This window comes from Triticum aestivum, chromosome 5B (assembly GCF_018294505.1).
Source record: "Triticum aestivum cultivar Chinese Spring chromosome 5B, IWGSC CS RefSeq v2.1, whole genome shotgun sequence".
Taxonomy (NCBI): domain Eukaryota; kingdom Viridiplantae; phylum Streptophyta; class Magnoliopsida; order Poales; family Poaceae; genus Triticum; species Triticum aestivum.
Genome location: NC_057807.1, coordinates 679,140,896 through 679,159,492, shown reverse-complemented (window position 1 = coordinate 679,159,492; position 18,597 = coordinate 679,140,896). Strand labels below are relative to the sequence as shown.

The following is an 18,597-nucleotide window of genomic DNA, read 5'->3' as shown; positions in this document are numbered from 1 at the left end:
AGTGATTGTACCCATCCTAGAAGTATCCTTGGGAGCTGGCTTCTCAAACCTACTCTTCCTCCTCTTAGTTTGTTTTTTTCCTGGCTTTTCTTTGAAAACCGGTGGCTCTATGTCAGGGGTACCAGTCTTTGGCCATAGATCAGGCCCAGGCACAGGGTAAACTATTGCGCTGTAGGTTGCTTGGTACATGGGTTTCTTGAAGAAATCATTGACAAAATCTTCTGGGTGTAGTTTTGCCTTGTTGATTTGCAGAAACTGAATGATTGCAAGGAACCCCTGTCATGTCCCATTTCCTACAACCACATGTGTATGCTTGCAAATTAACTGCATATGCACTTTCTCCACTTGTAACTTGGTATAGATCAGGTCCAGCTTTGATAGTTTGACAGTATCTTGAATGATGTTTTGCTTCTTCCAGCTTTTCAGCATATGTTGGGCATATCTGCCACTTGGCTGTCTCAGTCTTAGTTCTATTTGTGTTGAACTTAACTAGCAACTTAGTTCCGATCCCATCAACCATAGTTTTAATTGGCTTGCCTCTGACATCAAGTATCATCTTGTTAAACACTTCACTAATATTGTTGACAACCAAGTCAGTTTTACAATTATTGTCCATGGCATGTCTAGCTCATGTATGTTTGGGAATCTTACTAAGCCATTTCCAAGCTGCCTCACACTCTCTTTTCATGCCATCCATTGCTACATCATATCCATGCTCAGTATATGAATAGCTAGCCTGATCCATGTATTTCTTTAACTCTTCACCTCTAAAGCCAGCAGTTTGAAAGTTCTGATAAATATGTCTAAGGCAGAATCTTTGTGGGCAGTTTGGAAAGACATTATTTATGGCTTTAAGAAGACCCTGTTTGAAACAACTAAAGTGTAACTAACAAGGCACTTGTTGACATATGATAGTGTATCAGATATGATAGTGTAGTAGCCATACTTCCCAGACTCACCACCAATGGCATACTTGAGTTGTGTTAAAAACCAGGACCAGCTTGCAGTGTCTTCTTTGTCAACTATTGCAAATGCAATAGGAAAAATGTTGTTATTACCATCTCTTCCTGTTGCAGCCAAGATTTGTTGCCCTGTGGTAAGCTTTATAAAACACCCATCAACACCTACAACAACACATAGCACATTAGAAACAAAGTAGTGCACATGAACAAGCAATTAGCACAATAAGTACCTATGAACAAGCAATTAGCACAATAAGTACCTATGAACAAGCAATTAGCACAATAAGTACCTATGAAAGGTCTGTAGCCATTTAAGAAACCCTCTTTGCATGCATTTAGGCACATGAACAAGCCATGGAATCTAGGATTCTTGCTAGGATGTGCCCTCAAATGCTTTGTTGTAACAATGCATCTACTTCCTGGATTGGTATCCAATACAGCTTGGAGGTAATCCCTTATCCTTGTATACTGTGCCCTTTGATCTCCTTGCACCACACTCTTAGCAACTTTCCTTGCTCTGTAGGCCATGTGAATGGACACTTCTATGCCATGTTTCTGCTTCAAATTCTCAATTATGGATTGGACTGGTGTGTTAATGTCTGTCCTCAACTGGGTCTCACACTCATGTGCCAACCATTTGGTAGTTACTTTGGTGCTCTCTCCTACTGTAGCACAATTGTGGTACAAGTTCATTTTCTTTATGCAAAATGTCTTCTCATGTGCTATCTGAGAGGCTGCAATGAAAAAAGGGCATTCTGCACTACTACAAACTGCAATAACCCTATCAGAACAATTCCTATGTAAGGAATAGTTTCTGTTCTGTGAGTTGTGGAATGTTTGAAGTGCCCTCCTGAATTGGCTCACATCTAGGAAACATATTTTCTTCACAAATTGCTCCTGTGGGTTCTCTCTCTTCTCATCATACCAAACCCTTGGTTTCTTCTTCTTGGCCCTACTCTTCCTACCAGCTGGAATCTTAAAAGCTGGTGGCTGAGCCCCATCATTGTCTTCCTGGCTTAAGTCACCTGGGTTGCTCTCCTCATCAGAGGAAGAGTACCAGTCCTGTTCTATAATTTGATCTATACTTGCATGAGATCTGGTTGTTGGCCCCTTTCTCTGATTGCCTCCTGTGCTGCTTCCTCCTATGCTGCTATTCACTACTGCCTCCTGCTCTGCTGCCTCATCCTCATGAACTCCCTCCTCCTCATCTGGTTCATATAGCTCTTCAACATTAGTGTCCCCTTCAAAGTGGTTGAGTGGATCATATCTATGTTTCTTCATTGCCTGTAGCCTAACAATTATGTCCTCATCTGCTAGAATCTCACTATCAGTATCACTGTCAGTGCAATCTTCAGCAAGCAACTGTGGAAGTTTCCTTTTAGCTGCTCTGTATTTCTCTTTTTTTTCTCATTGCTCCTGAACTTCTCAATCTCTTAATTCCTATTCTCCTCCATTTGTTGCTCTATATGCTCTTGCTCCTGATCAATGTCCATGAAATACTCATGCCTCTCCTCACCATTGTGGACTACAAATTCTGGTTCAATGCTATCATGTGTGTGCATGACCTGGACTGGCTCTGGTTGTGGCTTCACTGGACTAGGGAAAAGTACTCCAGATGTATCTATCTGATACACAAGTGGCTCACCTATTTCAGACAAAGGAACCTGGTCTTCATACACAGTGCCTCTGTTCAAATCAGCTGGTGTTGGAGCATCACTTCTCATTACTGTAATATTAACCACAGTTTCTCCTTTACTAGCTAGCTCATCCGGCATCTCCTCCACCTTGTCATCATCTGTTAACTCTACCATTCCTGACACCCCAACACCTGGATCTCTGACATAATACATATAATCTCTACAAGAATAGCCTTCTATCTCTACAAGTGCAACTAGATTCCAGAAAGTTATGTCTGACAGGCTTATATTTCTTTCCAAGTTATCTCTGTCAAAGAAATGAAATCTGACTTCCCAGACTTCATCATCCAAACTACAAACAAAATTATAGTAAAATATTCAGTACAAAGCTACTTTAAATGTTATATTCAAAGTTCAGTTAAAAGATTATTCAGTTAACAGATAAGTTAACACTTCAATAAAATTACAGTAAAATGTTCAGTTACAAGTTCAGTTAAATGCCAAAAAATTAACACTTCAGACAAATGTTAAGTTAACAGATAAGTTAACACTTCAGTAAAATGTTCAATTAACAAATGTTTAATTACTAATTCAACTAAAACAGTAAATGTAACACTTCAATTAACTAAATATTCAGACAAATGAGTAAGCTTAACACTTCAGTTTGCTGAATATTCAGACAAATGTTCAATTAACATATAATTTAACACTTCAGTAAAATGTTCAATTAACTAGTGTTCAGTTACTAATTCAACTAAAATAGTAAATTTAACACTTCAATACCCTAAATATTCAGACAAATGTTCATTCAAATATTGAGACAAAATTTCAGTTAACCCTAGAACCCTAACGCAGGAATAGCAGCCCTAGAACACTAACCCTAGAACCCAACTGGACAAACACCAGCCCTAGAACCCTAACCATACAACCCTAAACCTAGAAGCCTAACCAAAGAAACCTAAACTACAAACCCGATCGGGGAAAAAGGGAGAACGCGGATGCATTACTTACCAGACGCCGCCGAACAAGGATGCCCAGTTTTGGCTGCCCGTCGGATCTTCCTTCACAGCTCGGGCGAACGCGGCCGCCGCCGCAGATTCAACTGATGGGTTTGCCGCCGACAGTTGGGGAGGAAGCGGCGGCTGAGATGGATTTGAGCTACCACATAACTCCGGCGGATCTCCATCAGCACCGCACCTAGCATCAGCAGCGCCTCCATCGCGGGATTTCGCCGTCGCCATGAGTGGGAGCACGAAGGAGGGAGAGAGAGTGCGGGCGAGATTTGTGAGAGAGCTGGTGCGGTCGGGCGAGCCGACCGCGTCGGTTTAACCAGGTAGTGAGTAACGGCGCCATCCGCCTCGCCGTTACGCCACGTCACCTATTTTGGGCCCCACCTGTCGGAAACGCCCTCACAGGCTGCAAATCAAGCGATCAGTGCATTTTGCAAAGTTTACCAAATGCGCAATGTTTTTTGCAAATGATTAAAGACCAGGTTGTTTTCTGCAGAAGAAGCCCCAAATGTGATGGTTTTTTGCAATTAACTCCCACATGCACGCACTGTTCTAAACTTGTTTCGGGACATAATTACATTAATCACGAGGGGTTGGTCGATTAACTGAGCGAATCACCCACAAAGAAAATAGCAGATGTACTATTCTCAAAAAAAGAAAGAGCAGATTCGCGTTCGGAATAACCTAGCTAGCGGCAGGCAAGGTATTGAGCCAGTCCGTGGGTCGGTGTACCTCCCGGTCAACATGACTGCACTACACAGGACCTACCAACACTAGGTTTTGGACCCCGTGCCATCATACCCGTGCCACAACAACCAACTCCCTCCCTTTTCGTTCGCGCGAGGATCCAAAGCCCATGGCCTTGCCTATCTACTACCTAGGCCGGGGCTCCGTCTCGTCTCATTTCCACGGCGCTGTCGACCTCGACTATAGGTGCACGAGCGTCGTGGCGTGGGGTTAGGCCAACTCCATCGCGCAATCCCAAACGGACGTCCGTTTTGTCCGGTTTCTTTTCATTTGGGTAGGAATTTGGGGTTGTGTCTGGGCCTGTCCTGGGATGCGGTGGCCGTGCGCCCAGCGCGCGGCCGCATCCATTTGCCCCATCCTGTCCGCGAGGGCCAAAAATGCCCAAATTTGCATCAAACTAGTTTCCAACCCAAATATTTGTCTGAAAATTAAAATAGTTTTACAACCCAATTAAAATTGTCTTTAACAAAATAGTTTTACAACCAAATCGAAATTGTCTTGACTGAACATAAATTGGACCAATACATCTATTGGTTGCCAATGTGATCCCAGACGTGCTCAACCAAGTCATTTTGAAGATTCAAATGAGTGTGCCAATCACGCTTCTCACGGTGGAATTGGACAAACTGTTCAAATGTGGCCGGGTCTTGGTGCAGGGGCTCAATATTTTCACCTTGATAATCAAATCCTTGGTCGAAGATACTATCATCACGCTCGTCCTCGACGATCATGTTGTGCATGATCACACAAGCAGTCATCACCTCCCAAAGCTTCCTTTCATCCCATGACAGTGCAGGGTTTCGAACGATACCCCACCGGGATTGAAGCACACCAAAAGCACGTTACACATCCTTTCTAACACTCTCTTGCATTTGGGCAAATCTCTTTCTCTTCTCACCTTGGGGTTTCGAGATTGTCTTCACAAAAGTTGACCACTGAGGATATATACCATCTGCTAGATAGTATCCCTTGTTGTACTGGTGGCCGTTGATCTCAAAGTTGACAGGTGGGGAGTGGCCTTCTGCAAGCCTCGCGAAGACTGGAAAACGCTGCAGCACGTTGATATCATTGTGAGAACCTGCCATACCGAAGAAAGAATGCCATATCCAAAGATCTTGTGATGCCACCGCTTCTAATATGACAGTGCACCCGTTAACATGCCTCTTGTACTGGCTCTGCCAAGAAAATGGACAGTTCTTCCACTCCCAATGCATACAATCTATGCTGCCAAGCATGCCTGAAAAGCCTCTAGCTGCGTTCGCCGCCAACAATCTCTCTGTATCAGCGGCAGTTGGCTGCCTCAAGTACTCTGGGCCAAACACCTCGATCACAGTCTGGCAAAACTTGTACATTGACATGAGACATTTTGTCTCACTCATACGCACATACTCGTCCACCAGATCACCTGGAATACCATATGCAAGCATGCGGATGGCCATGGTGCATTTCTGGTAAGAGGAGAATCCAAGCTTGCCAAGGGCATCCATCTTGCACTCGAAGTATGGGTCATGAGCAACCACTCCCTCTCGGATACGGTTGAACACATGCCTTGCCATACGAAAACGGCGACGAAATTTATCCGACTTGAAGAGCGGGGTGTTGGCAAAGTAATCGGCATAGAGCAGGGCGTGGCCTCTCTCCCTGTTGCGGTTCAGGTTGGGAGCACGGCCAGGGAGTGACCCCCTGTACCGAGGAAGCTGTCGTTGAATCTGGTCGTGAACGACCAGTGCAGCCACCACAAGATCTTCATCATCTGACGACGAATCGTCCGATGAACAAAGGAAGTGATGAAAGAAAAACTCGTCTCCACTGTCCATACCTTTGTTGGTAAAAAGTCAAACACCTTGCGGTCGCGGTGGCGAAGAGGCCGCGATGATCACCTCGACGCAGCAGGGGTGGTTGCCGGCCGGCTACTGGCGCCTCTGGAATCTGCCTCGGCCGCCGTGGTCCGTCGCCGGCAGTCGTGTCCCCTCCGCCACCGGCAAGGACGGCGACGGCCAAACCTCCCCCGATAGACGACCAAAACTACGGCGAAAGCGCGGGCGTGGTGGCGGCCATGTCGAGACGTGGTTTGGTATGAACGGCGGGGCGCTGTGCAGTGAGGAGGCGGCCGGAGAATAGGGGCGGCGCCGGCGGCGAGGCGGGGTGGGAAGAGAGGGTGAAGCGTTGGGAGCGGAGGGACTGCTAGTGTCCCCGACATGCGGGCCACGGGGGGGGGGGGGGGGGGGGGGGACAAGGGCGTGCGTCTCGGTCGTCCGCGCGCGTCCGTTTCGCTCCAAACCGAGCGCATGTTTGGGCCGGAGATGGGTCGAAAACGGACGGAATCCGGACATTTGTTCGTTTGAGGCCGTGCACTGGGCCGCCTCTTTTGTTCATTTTATCCCAAACGGACGGGGACGAACAGGATAGGGTCGCGCGGTGGAGTTGGCCTTAATTTTCCTCCGATCTCGCGCGACCACGGACCACGGATGGATGGAACCGATCGAAGACGAAGTAGAAAGAAGGGGAAGTAAAAAAAGACGGGGAGAGAGACGCGTAGATAGGCGGACAGAGCACGGCGTTCCTGTCAGCGGCAGTAGGAGTGGAGTGGGCGGGCACTTGGGCCTGCCTGCATGCCTGGCCCCACTGTAAGGCGGACAGGGCGACCTCCGCGTACGGCGTGGGCCATGCCTGGCAGCGGCAAAACGTGGTGTGTGCCCTTGTGGGGGTCCGGCGCCATCACGCCCAACAACAACCTCAAACCAGCAAAATTCACCATGGGTCGGTCACGGTTGGCTGTGCCTGTGGGGAATCTTGTGCAGGGCCGGTCGTGTGATTCCGGTGGCGCCACCGTCCAACCGGCCACCAGGCCGAGCCGAGGTTGGCCATGCATGCCCGGTGTCTCCATCACTTTGATAAGCATTTTTTGAAACGGATCACCTTGTTAAATACTCCCCCCTTTCAAAATATAAGTTTTTTTAACATTTCAAATGAAATACAACATGCAGATGTATGTAGACATATTTTAGCGTGTAGATTCACTCATTTTGCTTCATACGTAGTCACTTGGTGGAATCTCTAAAAAAACTTATATTTGAGAACGGAGGAAGTATTACTGTACTTCCGTTTTAAAATTATTGTCTTAGATTTGTATTGGCACGGGTGTACCTGACACTAAAACATGACTAGATCACCGAATACAAAGAATATCAGGAGTATAGTAGAGTATGCGGATGCTGGTGGTGGTAACTACCGGATCGCTCAATAATACTAGTCGCCTAATATTCTGCAGATTACCGCTGCATGCTCGCCCAACTGCTCCTAGCGATAACATCCTCGCGCCGCCGCCGTTATTTTACTCGCCCCGTTTTTCTCGCAACGTCGTTACATAAGAGCATCTACAGCCGGGCTTGAGATCTCAAACACCGCGAATGTATGTGGACATGTCCACTGACCAACCATGTCTCAAATATTTGATTCTATACAATCGGATATCTTAAATTAGAAACCTCAAATTCATATTATTACACGCAACGTGAAACCTAATTTATGCGGAGCTCGCCCGATTCCGCCGTGGCCATGTCCGGCGGTCGGCTGCACTCCCCAGAGTGTTGGTTCGATCTCCGAAAAGATAGAGTAGGGCATGTGACACGAGCCGGCTCACCGGACTCAAGGCGCCGCCGTCTTCCATGCCCTACTCTTCCTAGTCGGAGCCCGAAACCCGAACGGCGCCGGTGGACGTCAGATCGATGATGGATCCGTCGTGGGACGAGCCAACGACATTACCATGACGCATTTGCGGTGCTCGGAGTGCAGAACCACACGGAGCGTCGGAGAATGCAACTCCGCCTCGCCGACATCCACCGCCGCCTTCGAGGCAGCGGGTATGTCGTGCCATGTTTGCGTCGAACGGCACCCATGGTGCGCCCATGGCCTTTGCGCGCCAGCGGAGGGGTTGCACGTCCGCCATCTTGTTAAGACGCTAGACAGACCGCACAACCTCCGGTGAGGCAACATGGCACACCTAGCGCCGGATCCATACATTATTTGGGCGGGCGCAATGGATTCTCGACGAAAAGGAGTCCGAGCGCTGCCTCGCACGGGCCTCCCTGGAGCGGCGGAGCGCAAGCCGGACGGACACCTCCTCCTCGGGGGCCGCGTGGGATGAGCTCGGGGTCGACGGATCTGAAGGGTGAAGGACTTGGATCCGTTGTCCTCCATGCCGGAGACGGCCGGAGATCTCCGAACGGGGAGCTTTAGTGACGGAGGGGAGTGGAGTGAAGTGGCTAAGGTTTGTTCCAACGAGCGGATGGTGAGAAATGTATGTGGGTCGGGTGGGCCAACGTGGCGAACGCGCCCGGGCACCCTATATCCGCCTCATATTTGGGCTGAATACGAGAGGTGCCGATCAGTTCGGCCGTTTGGGGTGCGTTTGAGGCGCGCTTTTGACTTCAATTTTTGTGCTCAGTAACCACGCCGTCCTTCCCAAAGCTTGAGGCGGGTTTGGGGTAACCGGTTAGATACTCTAATGTGCGCTAGCTGGTGGCGCCATGACGTCCATGCTGGCTAGACGTGTGGTGTGTGGCATTTATGGTCTGCACGCCACTACATAACGAGCCTGCTTGGTTCATGACTAACTTTGCCACGATTAAGTTTAGACAAAGTGTGGCCGTCATAGAAATATGATTAACAAAATGACCAGCACAAACACGTGGCAAGATTTAACAAAGTCTATAACATTTGGATCATATAACTAAGAAAGTGTGACAAGCCACAAATACGGCAGTGAATGAATTAAACACATGTTTAAGATATTGTGGCGTGATCAAGATTAGTAGTGACAACCTTAGACGGGGAACCACAGGCCGGACATCCATGCACATGCCGTATCGATCGATCATCTTTTTTTTTTGCATGGTAATACGTGTCTCATTCATATCATAAAGAACAAAGTATAAGTCACGTAAGAACCGACGTGACAAAACTGAAAAGATAGCAGAACATCTCTTGGCTTGATACTAACGCCCGTCACCTGCCTCCGGCACCACCACAACAGCCACCGAAGAAAAGAATGACGGATCACCTCCTCACCCGAGTTCGACGCGGCTCCATCGCTGATATGCAGCTTTGCGGACCTCCAAGGCGGCTCACCAAAAGTGAAGCCATTGTCGTTGAACAAATCATACCGGAGCAACACCCCGGGCACACCATCGAACTTCAGATCTGGCAACCCACCACGACTAAAACGCCGAAGGAGGAAACCATACCTGCCATCCACGAACCACGAACCCAGCACACATTCCATCTTCCAGATGTCGTCGATGCAGACCACAATCTGTATCGATAGATCATCGCCCTGGACGGCCTGGCAACGCCAACGCCAACGCATTGATTAATTACATGTACGTAAACGTACGTGTGGCTCTTTCAGCGTCGTCGCTCGGGATACGATCCATGGATCCTCCTACTGTGCATGCATGAGTTACCTGCTCCGGATGCAACGTGCCGCTCCACAGTGTACTACAGTGCGCGGCCTGGAAGCCCGCGGAAGCGGCCATGCCAATGCCATGCCGGGCGTGCATGCACCGGTCGTCGTTTGCATTTCAGAGGACGGGCGCAGTACGGCCAGGAAAAGAAGACAAGACGGATGCTAATTACGAGCTTGCCTGGACGGTCACGTCCACCTCGCCGTGACCAGTGCGCCGGCACCCAGCAGACGGGTTGTACTACTACATCGCCGGCCGGCCCTAGCTGAACAGCACCTGAACATGAGCTTCACCCATGTGTGCTCTTTGCCTAACCGTTGGAAAGTAAATCTCTATGCCTGACAGACGATACGTGCGCTGCGCAGAGATCAGGTTCAGACTCGCCGGCGGGTCCTCCGGCCGGCAGGTTTCCGTCCAGGCCGCCGGCCGGCGGCAGTGGCCTCGGTCACATCAACCGATGAGCCGCCGAAGTGCCGAGTGCGTCCACAGTTCCAGCCAAAAGCCCAAGGGCACTGAAACTTTTGCAACTGTCAGCAGCATGGCCCCAAAGGCCAGTGCACGCGCGTGAATGCGATGACACCACTGACAGGCAAGTCCAACCAGCCTTGCCGGCCAACATATACTATTATGTTCTTTCAATCGGGAGGAAAAAGAGTAGATTATGACTGATAATCACCGGCCATTACGTTTACGTACGTATTGCAGACAAATGATGGTCTACAGTGACGCCATGCATATACAAGAGCGAGTACATTACCTTTAACCTGTCAGGTAATCAAGGTCATCAATTGGCCGCGGCGAGGCATGCGGCTGCAAAGTAGCCTTAAAGATTAAGGGTCGCTAGCCCAAGCATAATTGCACTGGATCTTTGTCTGTCTTAGTGACCGGCCTAGCCTACCGATCGTACTGCTAGGTAGGTCCCGGCGCATGCATCATGTCTAAACCTGATGTCCCATTGGCTTTCATCGACCGATCCACGGTGATTAACTAGCTTTTCTCTGGTTAATTTATTCGGCCAGAACCATCCATCGACCCGGCTAGGCGCACTTTTGGGGCGCTGATCTCATCTCCCTGGTTAGCGATTACTATAGCCAGCGAGGTACATTACATACACTGACAGAAGAAGAATCATACTATAACCATTTTTTTTTTTGAGAATCATTAGCCAGCTTGATTGGGACCTGCCGCTGGGTGGCTAGTTGCAAAGCTCCATCACAGCAGACAAGGAGGCAGGCAGGCGATGCAGCCCCCAGACACAAGAGAAGGCCGGTGCACATGCGTCAACCAACGGTTATTTTTCTCTGTAGATCAGACCAACAAAGTGAAGGGCGGCAATCATTGAAGGGTAAAAAAACAAAACAAAACAAAAAACTAGTAGTAGGAGCTTGTAGTTGTACAGCATGGACCATGGAGGCTTGTGGAGGCAAATGCATGCACATGGACTACTCAAATCCAGATCCTGACAAGAACCAAGGTATGAGATGTGTTTATTAACACGCACCCCAGGCCGTCCAGAAGATAGAAAAGAGGCAAGTATTTTTGATTATCCAGGATTAGGCCTTGATCAGCAACCGACACACACAAATTCCTTGGGCATCTTTGGTTGTCCTATTGGATCGATGACATGACACCAACTGAACTACTGATCACCAGTGTTTATATTCTCCATGTTCTACCGACGGATGTACTACCTGATCGATGCTCCTACATTTAATTTCAGTCCTCTTTCGTTGATTACCTCTAAGGCAGGGAAGATGCTACTAGTAACTAACAAACTACTGGAATACTCAGGGCGTACGTATGGCAACTGCAGTTGCATGATCGTTACGGCAAATGCACCAGTAATTCTGAATCTAGCTTGGCTGAGAAGAGCGTCCCCTAATAAGTAGCCACAAATGTACAGCGGGATCACATCAGTGTCTGTGTGTCACCTGCATGAAAAGACAGAGAGAGTCGATCGGGATCGGCGAGATGCATGCATCTCATGGACAATGAATGACATGCTAACTGATGATTAGCCCAGAGCTGGCTACCTACCTACCTGATCCCATCTGAATGTTTGGGTCGGGCAAGAAATGAACTCAGGTTAAGTCTCTATATGTGGACTGAACTGAAGCTAACCTCTGGTCGAACGAGCGGGGAAGGTGTGTCCGTGTGTGAGAGGAGCTGGATTGATTGAAGGCAATAATAGTGCAGTACCGAGCAAGCAGAGCAGTGAGTGTGTCATGCATATGTCTTGCCATGCACATGGCTGCATGTGATGTGTGCACATGAGCTCATGCAGTACGTGTGTGTGTGTGCACTGTCACTCTGTTGTCAGTGGGTGTGGTGAGACCTGGACTGATCCGAAAAGTTTGGACCCAGTTCCAGTTGGGTCTACTCATCCACTCCCTGCTCTACTGGGCACTGCACTGCATGGCATTTTTTTTGCATAGTGTTTGGCTGGCCAGTGAAGGATGAAAGGCGACCAAATGATTTTTCGGTGACCGGACACCTATGTGATGGTTATGGGATCGAGGCATCTCCAATGCGGATCATCAAACTTTCGCTCGTAGATGTCCACGGACATCTGGTGGGCGGAGGCCCTCCAACCGTGAGTAGCAAATGCCGGTTCTTGTCCTTGCCCCTCAACCTAGGCACACGGGTGACCAGTGCGAGCCCTCCGATGGTCGGATCAACATCATCGTCGCCACCGGCTTCAACATCAACGGTCTTGGCGGAATGGGCAATGGCTGCCCGCTTGTTCGAATGGGCTCATAACCGTGGCCGGGCGAGCCATGGCCACCACGACTCCATGAACAAGTAGTTAGTGTTGAGGTCGACGAGGTATGACGGACGGTGGCTGAAGGTGAAGGCGATGGTGGCCGGATTGTGAAATTGCGGGGACCGCCGGATGGGTTTTTGGATGGATTCGAGGCATCGGAATTCGGCGTGGCAGACTTTCGGACCCCCGCCCCGACTTGTGGAATTTCGGACGTCCGGATCAGCACGGCTCAATTTGGTGATCCGTGTTGAAGACCGAAAAGTGTTCTCGACATTTATCGGTGTCACGTCTCTCTGTGGGCTGTACTTTTTTTTTATGGCTTGAGCTGCATCGATCTTTTTTTTAGACAAAGGGCTATATTGATCTAGACCACCGAGCATGGTTCTAAGCGGGCCGTTGCCAGAGGCCCGGCTCACTTGCCCATTGGGCCTGGTTCTCCGAGAAAATGGCAACTGATTCACAAACCCTAGCAATAATGTCTCAAAAAAAAAAACCTAGTAAGCCCTCCCCTGTTTTGCTAAAAAAAAAAGTAAACCCTACCCGCCCCCGCGAGGCGAGCGAGTAGCCAACCGTCTCCGGCGCCGGCGGCAGGCGAGGATGGGTCGGGAGAAGTCCCGGAGGCTGTCGGGCTGCCGAGACTTCCGGCAGCGGCTGGTGCTGGCGACGCTGACCTCCACCCCGATCACCATCAAGGACATCCGCGCCGGCGAGGGGGGCCTCCGCCCGCACGAGATGTCCCTCCTCCGCCTCCTCGACAAGGTCTCCGACCAGCACGTCATCGACGTCAACGACACAGGCAAGTGCGCGCCGACTCGTGTGTGGCCCTGGCGGCGACAGGGGCTGCTTCGATTTGGCGCTGGTGGCTGATTTCGTGGCTGCTCTCGCAGGGACCAAGGTCGGGTACAGGCCCGGGGTGGTCGTCGGCGGGAAGGGCCTGGAGCACGACTGCGGGGTGCACCGCGGGATCGGCTACTTCATCGAGCCGCTCCTTGTGCTCGGCCTCTTCGCCAGGTCGCCCTTGTCCATCCGTCTCAAAGGTGAAGAACGTTTGCTTACCCTGTTTCTGCTCGAGTTCAATTGATTGATTGCCATGTTTTCTACTGTAACTCTTGAATTACGATACCATCTCAGCCATATTTACTGCTAGATGGAATTATTCGTTGTCCAGTCTGATTCATTGTTCGGTCCAATGGGTTGTTTTAGTTGGTGTATATATGTGGCTTATGTGAGCGGACTCTGTTCTGGTTTGGATTGTTTTGACAGAGGTGGTTTTATTGGGGCTTAGTTAATTTGGCTGAATTCACTGTCGGCGAGTAAGCAAACCTTAGCTCTTTCTGATGAACTCATGATCCTTGTCACCGTTTATTTTCGCTAATGAAGATGCTCTGTTAACATCAGGCTTCACAAGCTTTCATAAGCCAACATCTAAAATAAGACTTCTTTAGTTCTGCACAAAATTGATGGTCATTGTTGTTACTGATCATAGAGCACTTTTACGGAGCCTAAATTTGATGCCATGCCTGTAGGAATCACAAATTCTCCAAAAGGTTGATGGCCATCGCTGTTACTGATCATACAACGTCTTTTGCTTCTGAATTTTGTATGGAGTCTAAATGCGACGCCATTATTTTTAGGAATCACAAATGATACAAAGGACCCTTCTGTGGATGCTTTCCGGATGGTTACATTGCATATGCTCAAGCATTTTGGTGTTCCCCTTGACGGGCTGGAGCTCAAAATTGAAAGCCGGGGATCTCCTCCTCGTGGTGGTGGTGAAGTGCTTCTCCGAGTTCCCAATATAAACAATACACTAAAGGTGTGTTGGAGCTTACTTCTGCTCATGTTTCGTGATTTCTGTTGACATTCCGGTTCTAATATCAAGTGTTTTTGCAGGCAGTTAATTGGATTGATGAAGGAATGGTAAAGAGGATAAGAGGTGTAGCATTCTCAACAAATGTATCTCCACAGATTGTATCCCGTATCTTCTATGCTGCACGTGGACTCTTCAATAAGTTCATTCCGGATGTTCATATCTTCACCGATCATAGAGCTGGTGGATTGTACGTTTCCAGCTTGAAGTAGAATCTGTTGAATATTATTAGTGACACACACTGCTGTTATCTCCTCGTGTCCTGCTATTAAAAAATTTAAATGTATTCATCTTTTGGCAGGTCAGCAGGCTATGGCGTATCTGTAGTTGCTGAGACCACAACAGGCTGCCTGATTTCTGCAGATGCTACTGTGAGTTATCCCAATGTTGATGAAATGAGTGAAGAATCTGAGAAGCCTGAGCTAATGTCTCCAGAGGATCTTGGTGAGCAAGTTGCATCGATGCTGCTAGAAGAGGTGGCTCAAGGAGGAGTTGTTGACTCAATACACCAGGTCTGGTATCTCATTCCAGTTTATTCCTTTGTTATATTATTTAGCAGGCTGGTGGCAGATATTTTTAGTTTTTTACATTGTGGCTGATAATTGGTGTTTTCTTTACACGCCTCTCGTATGATTCACAATCACTACTGTGTTTTTTTGTCTGCTCTGAAGCACTTTGACCGTTCTGCAACAATAATGGTCATTTATTTTGGCTGATGATGTTGTAGGAAGATAAATTGGCAATTCTAGCACTTTTTTCCCCTCGAGATCACAGCAGGGGGGAATCCTTTCTTCCACTGTATCAACTCAAAAGCCAGCCATGAAAGCTGGATAAGAATTACAAATTCAAACTGAACATAGTATGCATGGATGTAGTCCGTTAGAATGATTGTTTTATCCAAGTTCTTCTGCCAATCTAGTCCTTGGTTCATTTTGGCAAGATGATGTCTGAGACTGTCTGCCTTTCCTTCTATGGCTCCTTTTGAATCTTGCTTCTTCTGTTAAGTCACATGATGTTTCTCTTGTAAACAATTTGCAGGGCCTTCTGTTCATGCTGTGCGCTCTATGCCCGCCCGATGTGTCAAAGGTTCGCGTGGGACAGCTAACACCGCGCGCTATAGAATCACTTCGAAACATTAAGGAGTTCCTTGATGTCAAGTTCATCATCAAGCCTGACCCAAACTCAAACACGGTCACTCTAAAATGTGTTGGTGCGGGAGTGAAGAATCTTGCTCGGAAGATTTCATAAGCAGAACTATCATGAACCTCATCTAGGATGGAAAACAGTGTTTTCGAACCGTAACAATAGAATTTTCTAGTTTTGTTGCAAGTGCGTCGTAGATCTTCTTGCACATAGTAGTTTTGATGTAAGCTAGTTGATCCAGAATGGATTTGCCTGATCATATTATAAAGTACCCCCATTGTACATCGTAGATCTAATATAGCAACTACTTCTGTTCCTGAGAAAACATGGGTGTGAGCTTTTCACATTGAGATTTCTGGTATTTGGTGTTAGCATTCAGCATGCACACATTTTGCCCTGAACATCTAGCAACCTGTGAGTACGAATCGAGCATGCCCTTATACGTCGTGTCGAAAAGTCTACTAGGAAAGGTAATGGAAAAGATGAAGCTAGCAAGAAGATCATTTGATATCATAACATAGTTCACAGAGAATGAACTCCATGCTCACCTAACACATACTATTTCATACTCCCTCCGTTCGGAATTACTTGTCGCAGAAATGGATGTATCTAGATGTATTTTAGTTCTAGATACGTCCATTTCCGAGACAAGTAATTCCGAACGGAGGGAGTAGCTATAAGCAACATTCTGCTTAGCTCAGTCCAATACACACACACACAGGCACAAGAATATCTAGTCTTCTCTCCCCTATGAATTCATTTATCCATCTCTGTACACAAGTGAATATCATGTCAACAAGAGAAGAACACATCAGCAGCAGCAGCAGCAGCACATGGATGCTACACCTTCACCTTGACATAAGCAAAGGTGAACATCCAGATCAGAGACAGAACCCAGCTGCAGTTAAGGGCGGCGCCGCTGCTGGTGTCGGAGAAGCCCGCCGGGTTGCCCGGGCCGTACATCGAGGTCCCGCCGGGGTAGTTGTTCGCATTCAGCACCGTCGAGCCCGACCCTCCACTGCTGACCGCCGGTCCTGTCCCCGTCGTGGTGCCCACTGGCCCGAAGCTCGGCGTCACGCCCACCGGCCCGAAGGTGGTGCCTGTCGCCGCCGGGCTGTAGCCGGCGGCAGAACTGCACATGTCACAGTTGCATGATCAGCTTAGCAGAAGAGGTGTAAGAATTTGACTGTTTGATTTGAAATTCCTGACAAGATCATGTGTTCTAGAGACTTACCCTGAACCTGCTGATGTCTGGTACATGCAAGCTCCTGAACCTGAATAATTCAGCAGCTCGTCAGTGATAATCAAAGGGCGTTGCTAACAGTTTCAGAGTTAGCTGAAGAAGATCAAGTGATGGAGTGAGGGTTTGGTTACTTGGGTTGGTGGCGACGAGCATGCCGGCGCCGCCGAAGTCGCAGCTGGCCGGCGAGGGGCTGCGCTGGTAGTAGGCGTTGAAGGCGTAGGAGGCATGCGCCTGGATCGTGTTGGGGTTGTAGCAGCTGCCCATGGGCTGCAGCGCCGAGCAGTCGGCGCCGCCCATGCCGCACGCGTAGTCCAGCCCGTCCTGCAGCGCCGCCTCCGTCACCCCCGCCTTGGCCACGCACCACGTGGACTGCCCTGTCCCGGCCCCCGCCGCCGGCTGCACCGTGGTCGGCGTCGGCACCGTCGTCGCCGGCGCCTGGTACACCGGGGTCGTCGGCACGCTCCCGACGGCGACGCCGCCACCGGCAGCCCCGCCCGGGTACGTCGTGGCCGGGTTGGTGATTGGCGACGTGCCGGGCACCGGCGTCGGCGTCGTGGCCGGGTTGGTGACCGGGCCGGTGAACGGCGCCGGCATGGTCGGCGCGGCGACCGGGTTCGTGAACGGCGCCGGCATCGTCGTTGGGTCGGGCGTGGCCGACGGCTCCGGGTACAGCGGCGGGAGGTTGGGGTTGATGGGGAACCCGGTGCCCGTGCCCGGGTTGGTCGCCGGCACGGTGACGATGCCGCCCGGGGACGCCGGGTTGGTCGCCGGCACCGTCACCGGGTTGGTCACCGGCGCGAACACGTCACGCGTCGTCGTCGCCCCCGCTCCCGCAAGGAGCTCCCGCCGGCGCCGGGAGCCACCCGCGGCTCCGTCAACAACACCACCCAAGAACCTCTCCCTGCCCGACGCTCCATCCCGATCTGCCACGGCCACCACCTCGCCGGGCACCGTCTTCCTGGCCTGCGCCGAGCCGTGCGAGAGCAGGAGCATACACAAAATCAAGCTGAGAGCCGGAGCTGCCATTGATGGAGCAATGGGCAATGGTTGCTTGCTGACTAGGCTATGGAGGAAACGGAGCTGGAAATGCGAGGAGAAAGGAGCTTGTTCACCAAAGGCGAAATTTAAAGGCTGGAGGTGCGTGATACAAAGCGGAAAAGCACGAGCAATAGGGGAGAAAAAAAAGGCGGCAAAGCGGACCGTAATTCGTTTCTGATTATAATAGTTGCAATTTGAAAATGCAACGCAATGCATGATGCTCCTTTTCTCTTTCTACTTTGGAACAGCGTTCGAATTTTCAAATACTTGTACACATCCCCTACTGTCGAGAGAAAGAAGAAAGATGTACCTGGTGCTGAATAACATGAAAGTGAAAATTTCAATGTTATCTTGTCACTTTGATCAGTCTCCTTTCAGTCGCAGAAGATGCACAAAAGAGTTTGTGCCGACAATTCGACGAAATACGTCGAAAAGAAAAATGTGTGCATGAGAATGCTGACTCAGACAGGGGTGGCAATGGCATCCCTATTTTCATCAGGAGAAAAACATACATGTAGAAGGTGGTGAGAGTGTGATGTAACTGCACACACACTGGCAAGCGACAGTCATTTGCTTGCTGTTCTTGTCAGCAGACAGTCACACAAAAGGAGATAATGCTTTGCTCTCGCCATAGGTTTTCAGGTCCAATCGACGACAAAGGTGCTTTCTCTCTTTGGTGACTGTCTCTCACACACAAAAATGGTCCTGATCTAGTAGT

The 18,597-nt window shown here is 49.4% G+C and overlaps 2 protein-coding genes across 2 annotated transcripts; one reads left to right on the top strand and one right to left on the bottom strand.

Annotated features, from left to right (window-relative positions):
* Window positions 1–13,122: 13,122 nt before the first annotated feature.
* LOC123117608 (probable RNA 3'-terminal phosphate cyclase-like protein) lies at window positions 13,123–15,948 on the top strand. Its single transcript, XM_044538328.1, has 6 exons — window positions 13,123–13,381; window positions 13,473–13,622; window positions 14,220–14,401; window positions 14,479–14,645; window positions 14,757–14,967; window positions 15,494–15,948. The coding sequence occupies exons 1-6, from the start codon at window positions 13,183–13,185 to the stop codon at window positions 15,701–15,703; spliced, it is 1,119 nt and encodes a 372-aa protein (XP_044394263.1). The 5' UTR covers window positions 13,123–13,182; the 3' UTR covers window positions 15,704–15,948.
* A 370-nt stretch (window positions 15,949–16,318) lies between these two features.
* LOC123117607 (mucin-5AC) lies at window positions 16,319–17,931 on the bottom strand. The gene is made up of 3 exons (XM_044538327.1): window positions 16,973–17,931; window positions 16,833–16,872; window positions 16,319–16,730 (listed from the first exon to the last, which is right to left on the bottom strand). The coding sequence occupies exons 1-3, from the start codon at window positions 17,865–17,867 to the stop codon at window positions 16,439–16,441; spliced, it is 1,227 nt and encodes a 408-aa protein (XP_044394262.1). The 5' UTR covers window positions 17,868–17,931; the 3' UTR covers window positions 16,319–16,438.
* Window positions 17,932–18,597: the final 666 nt, after the last annotated feature.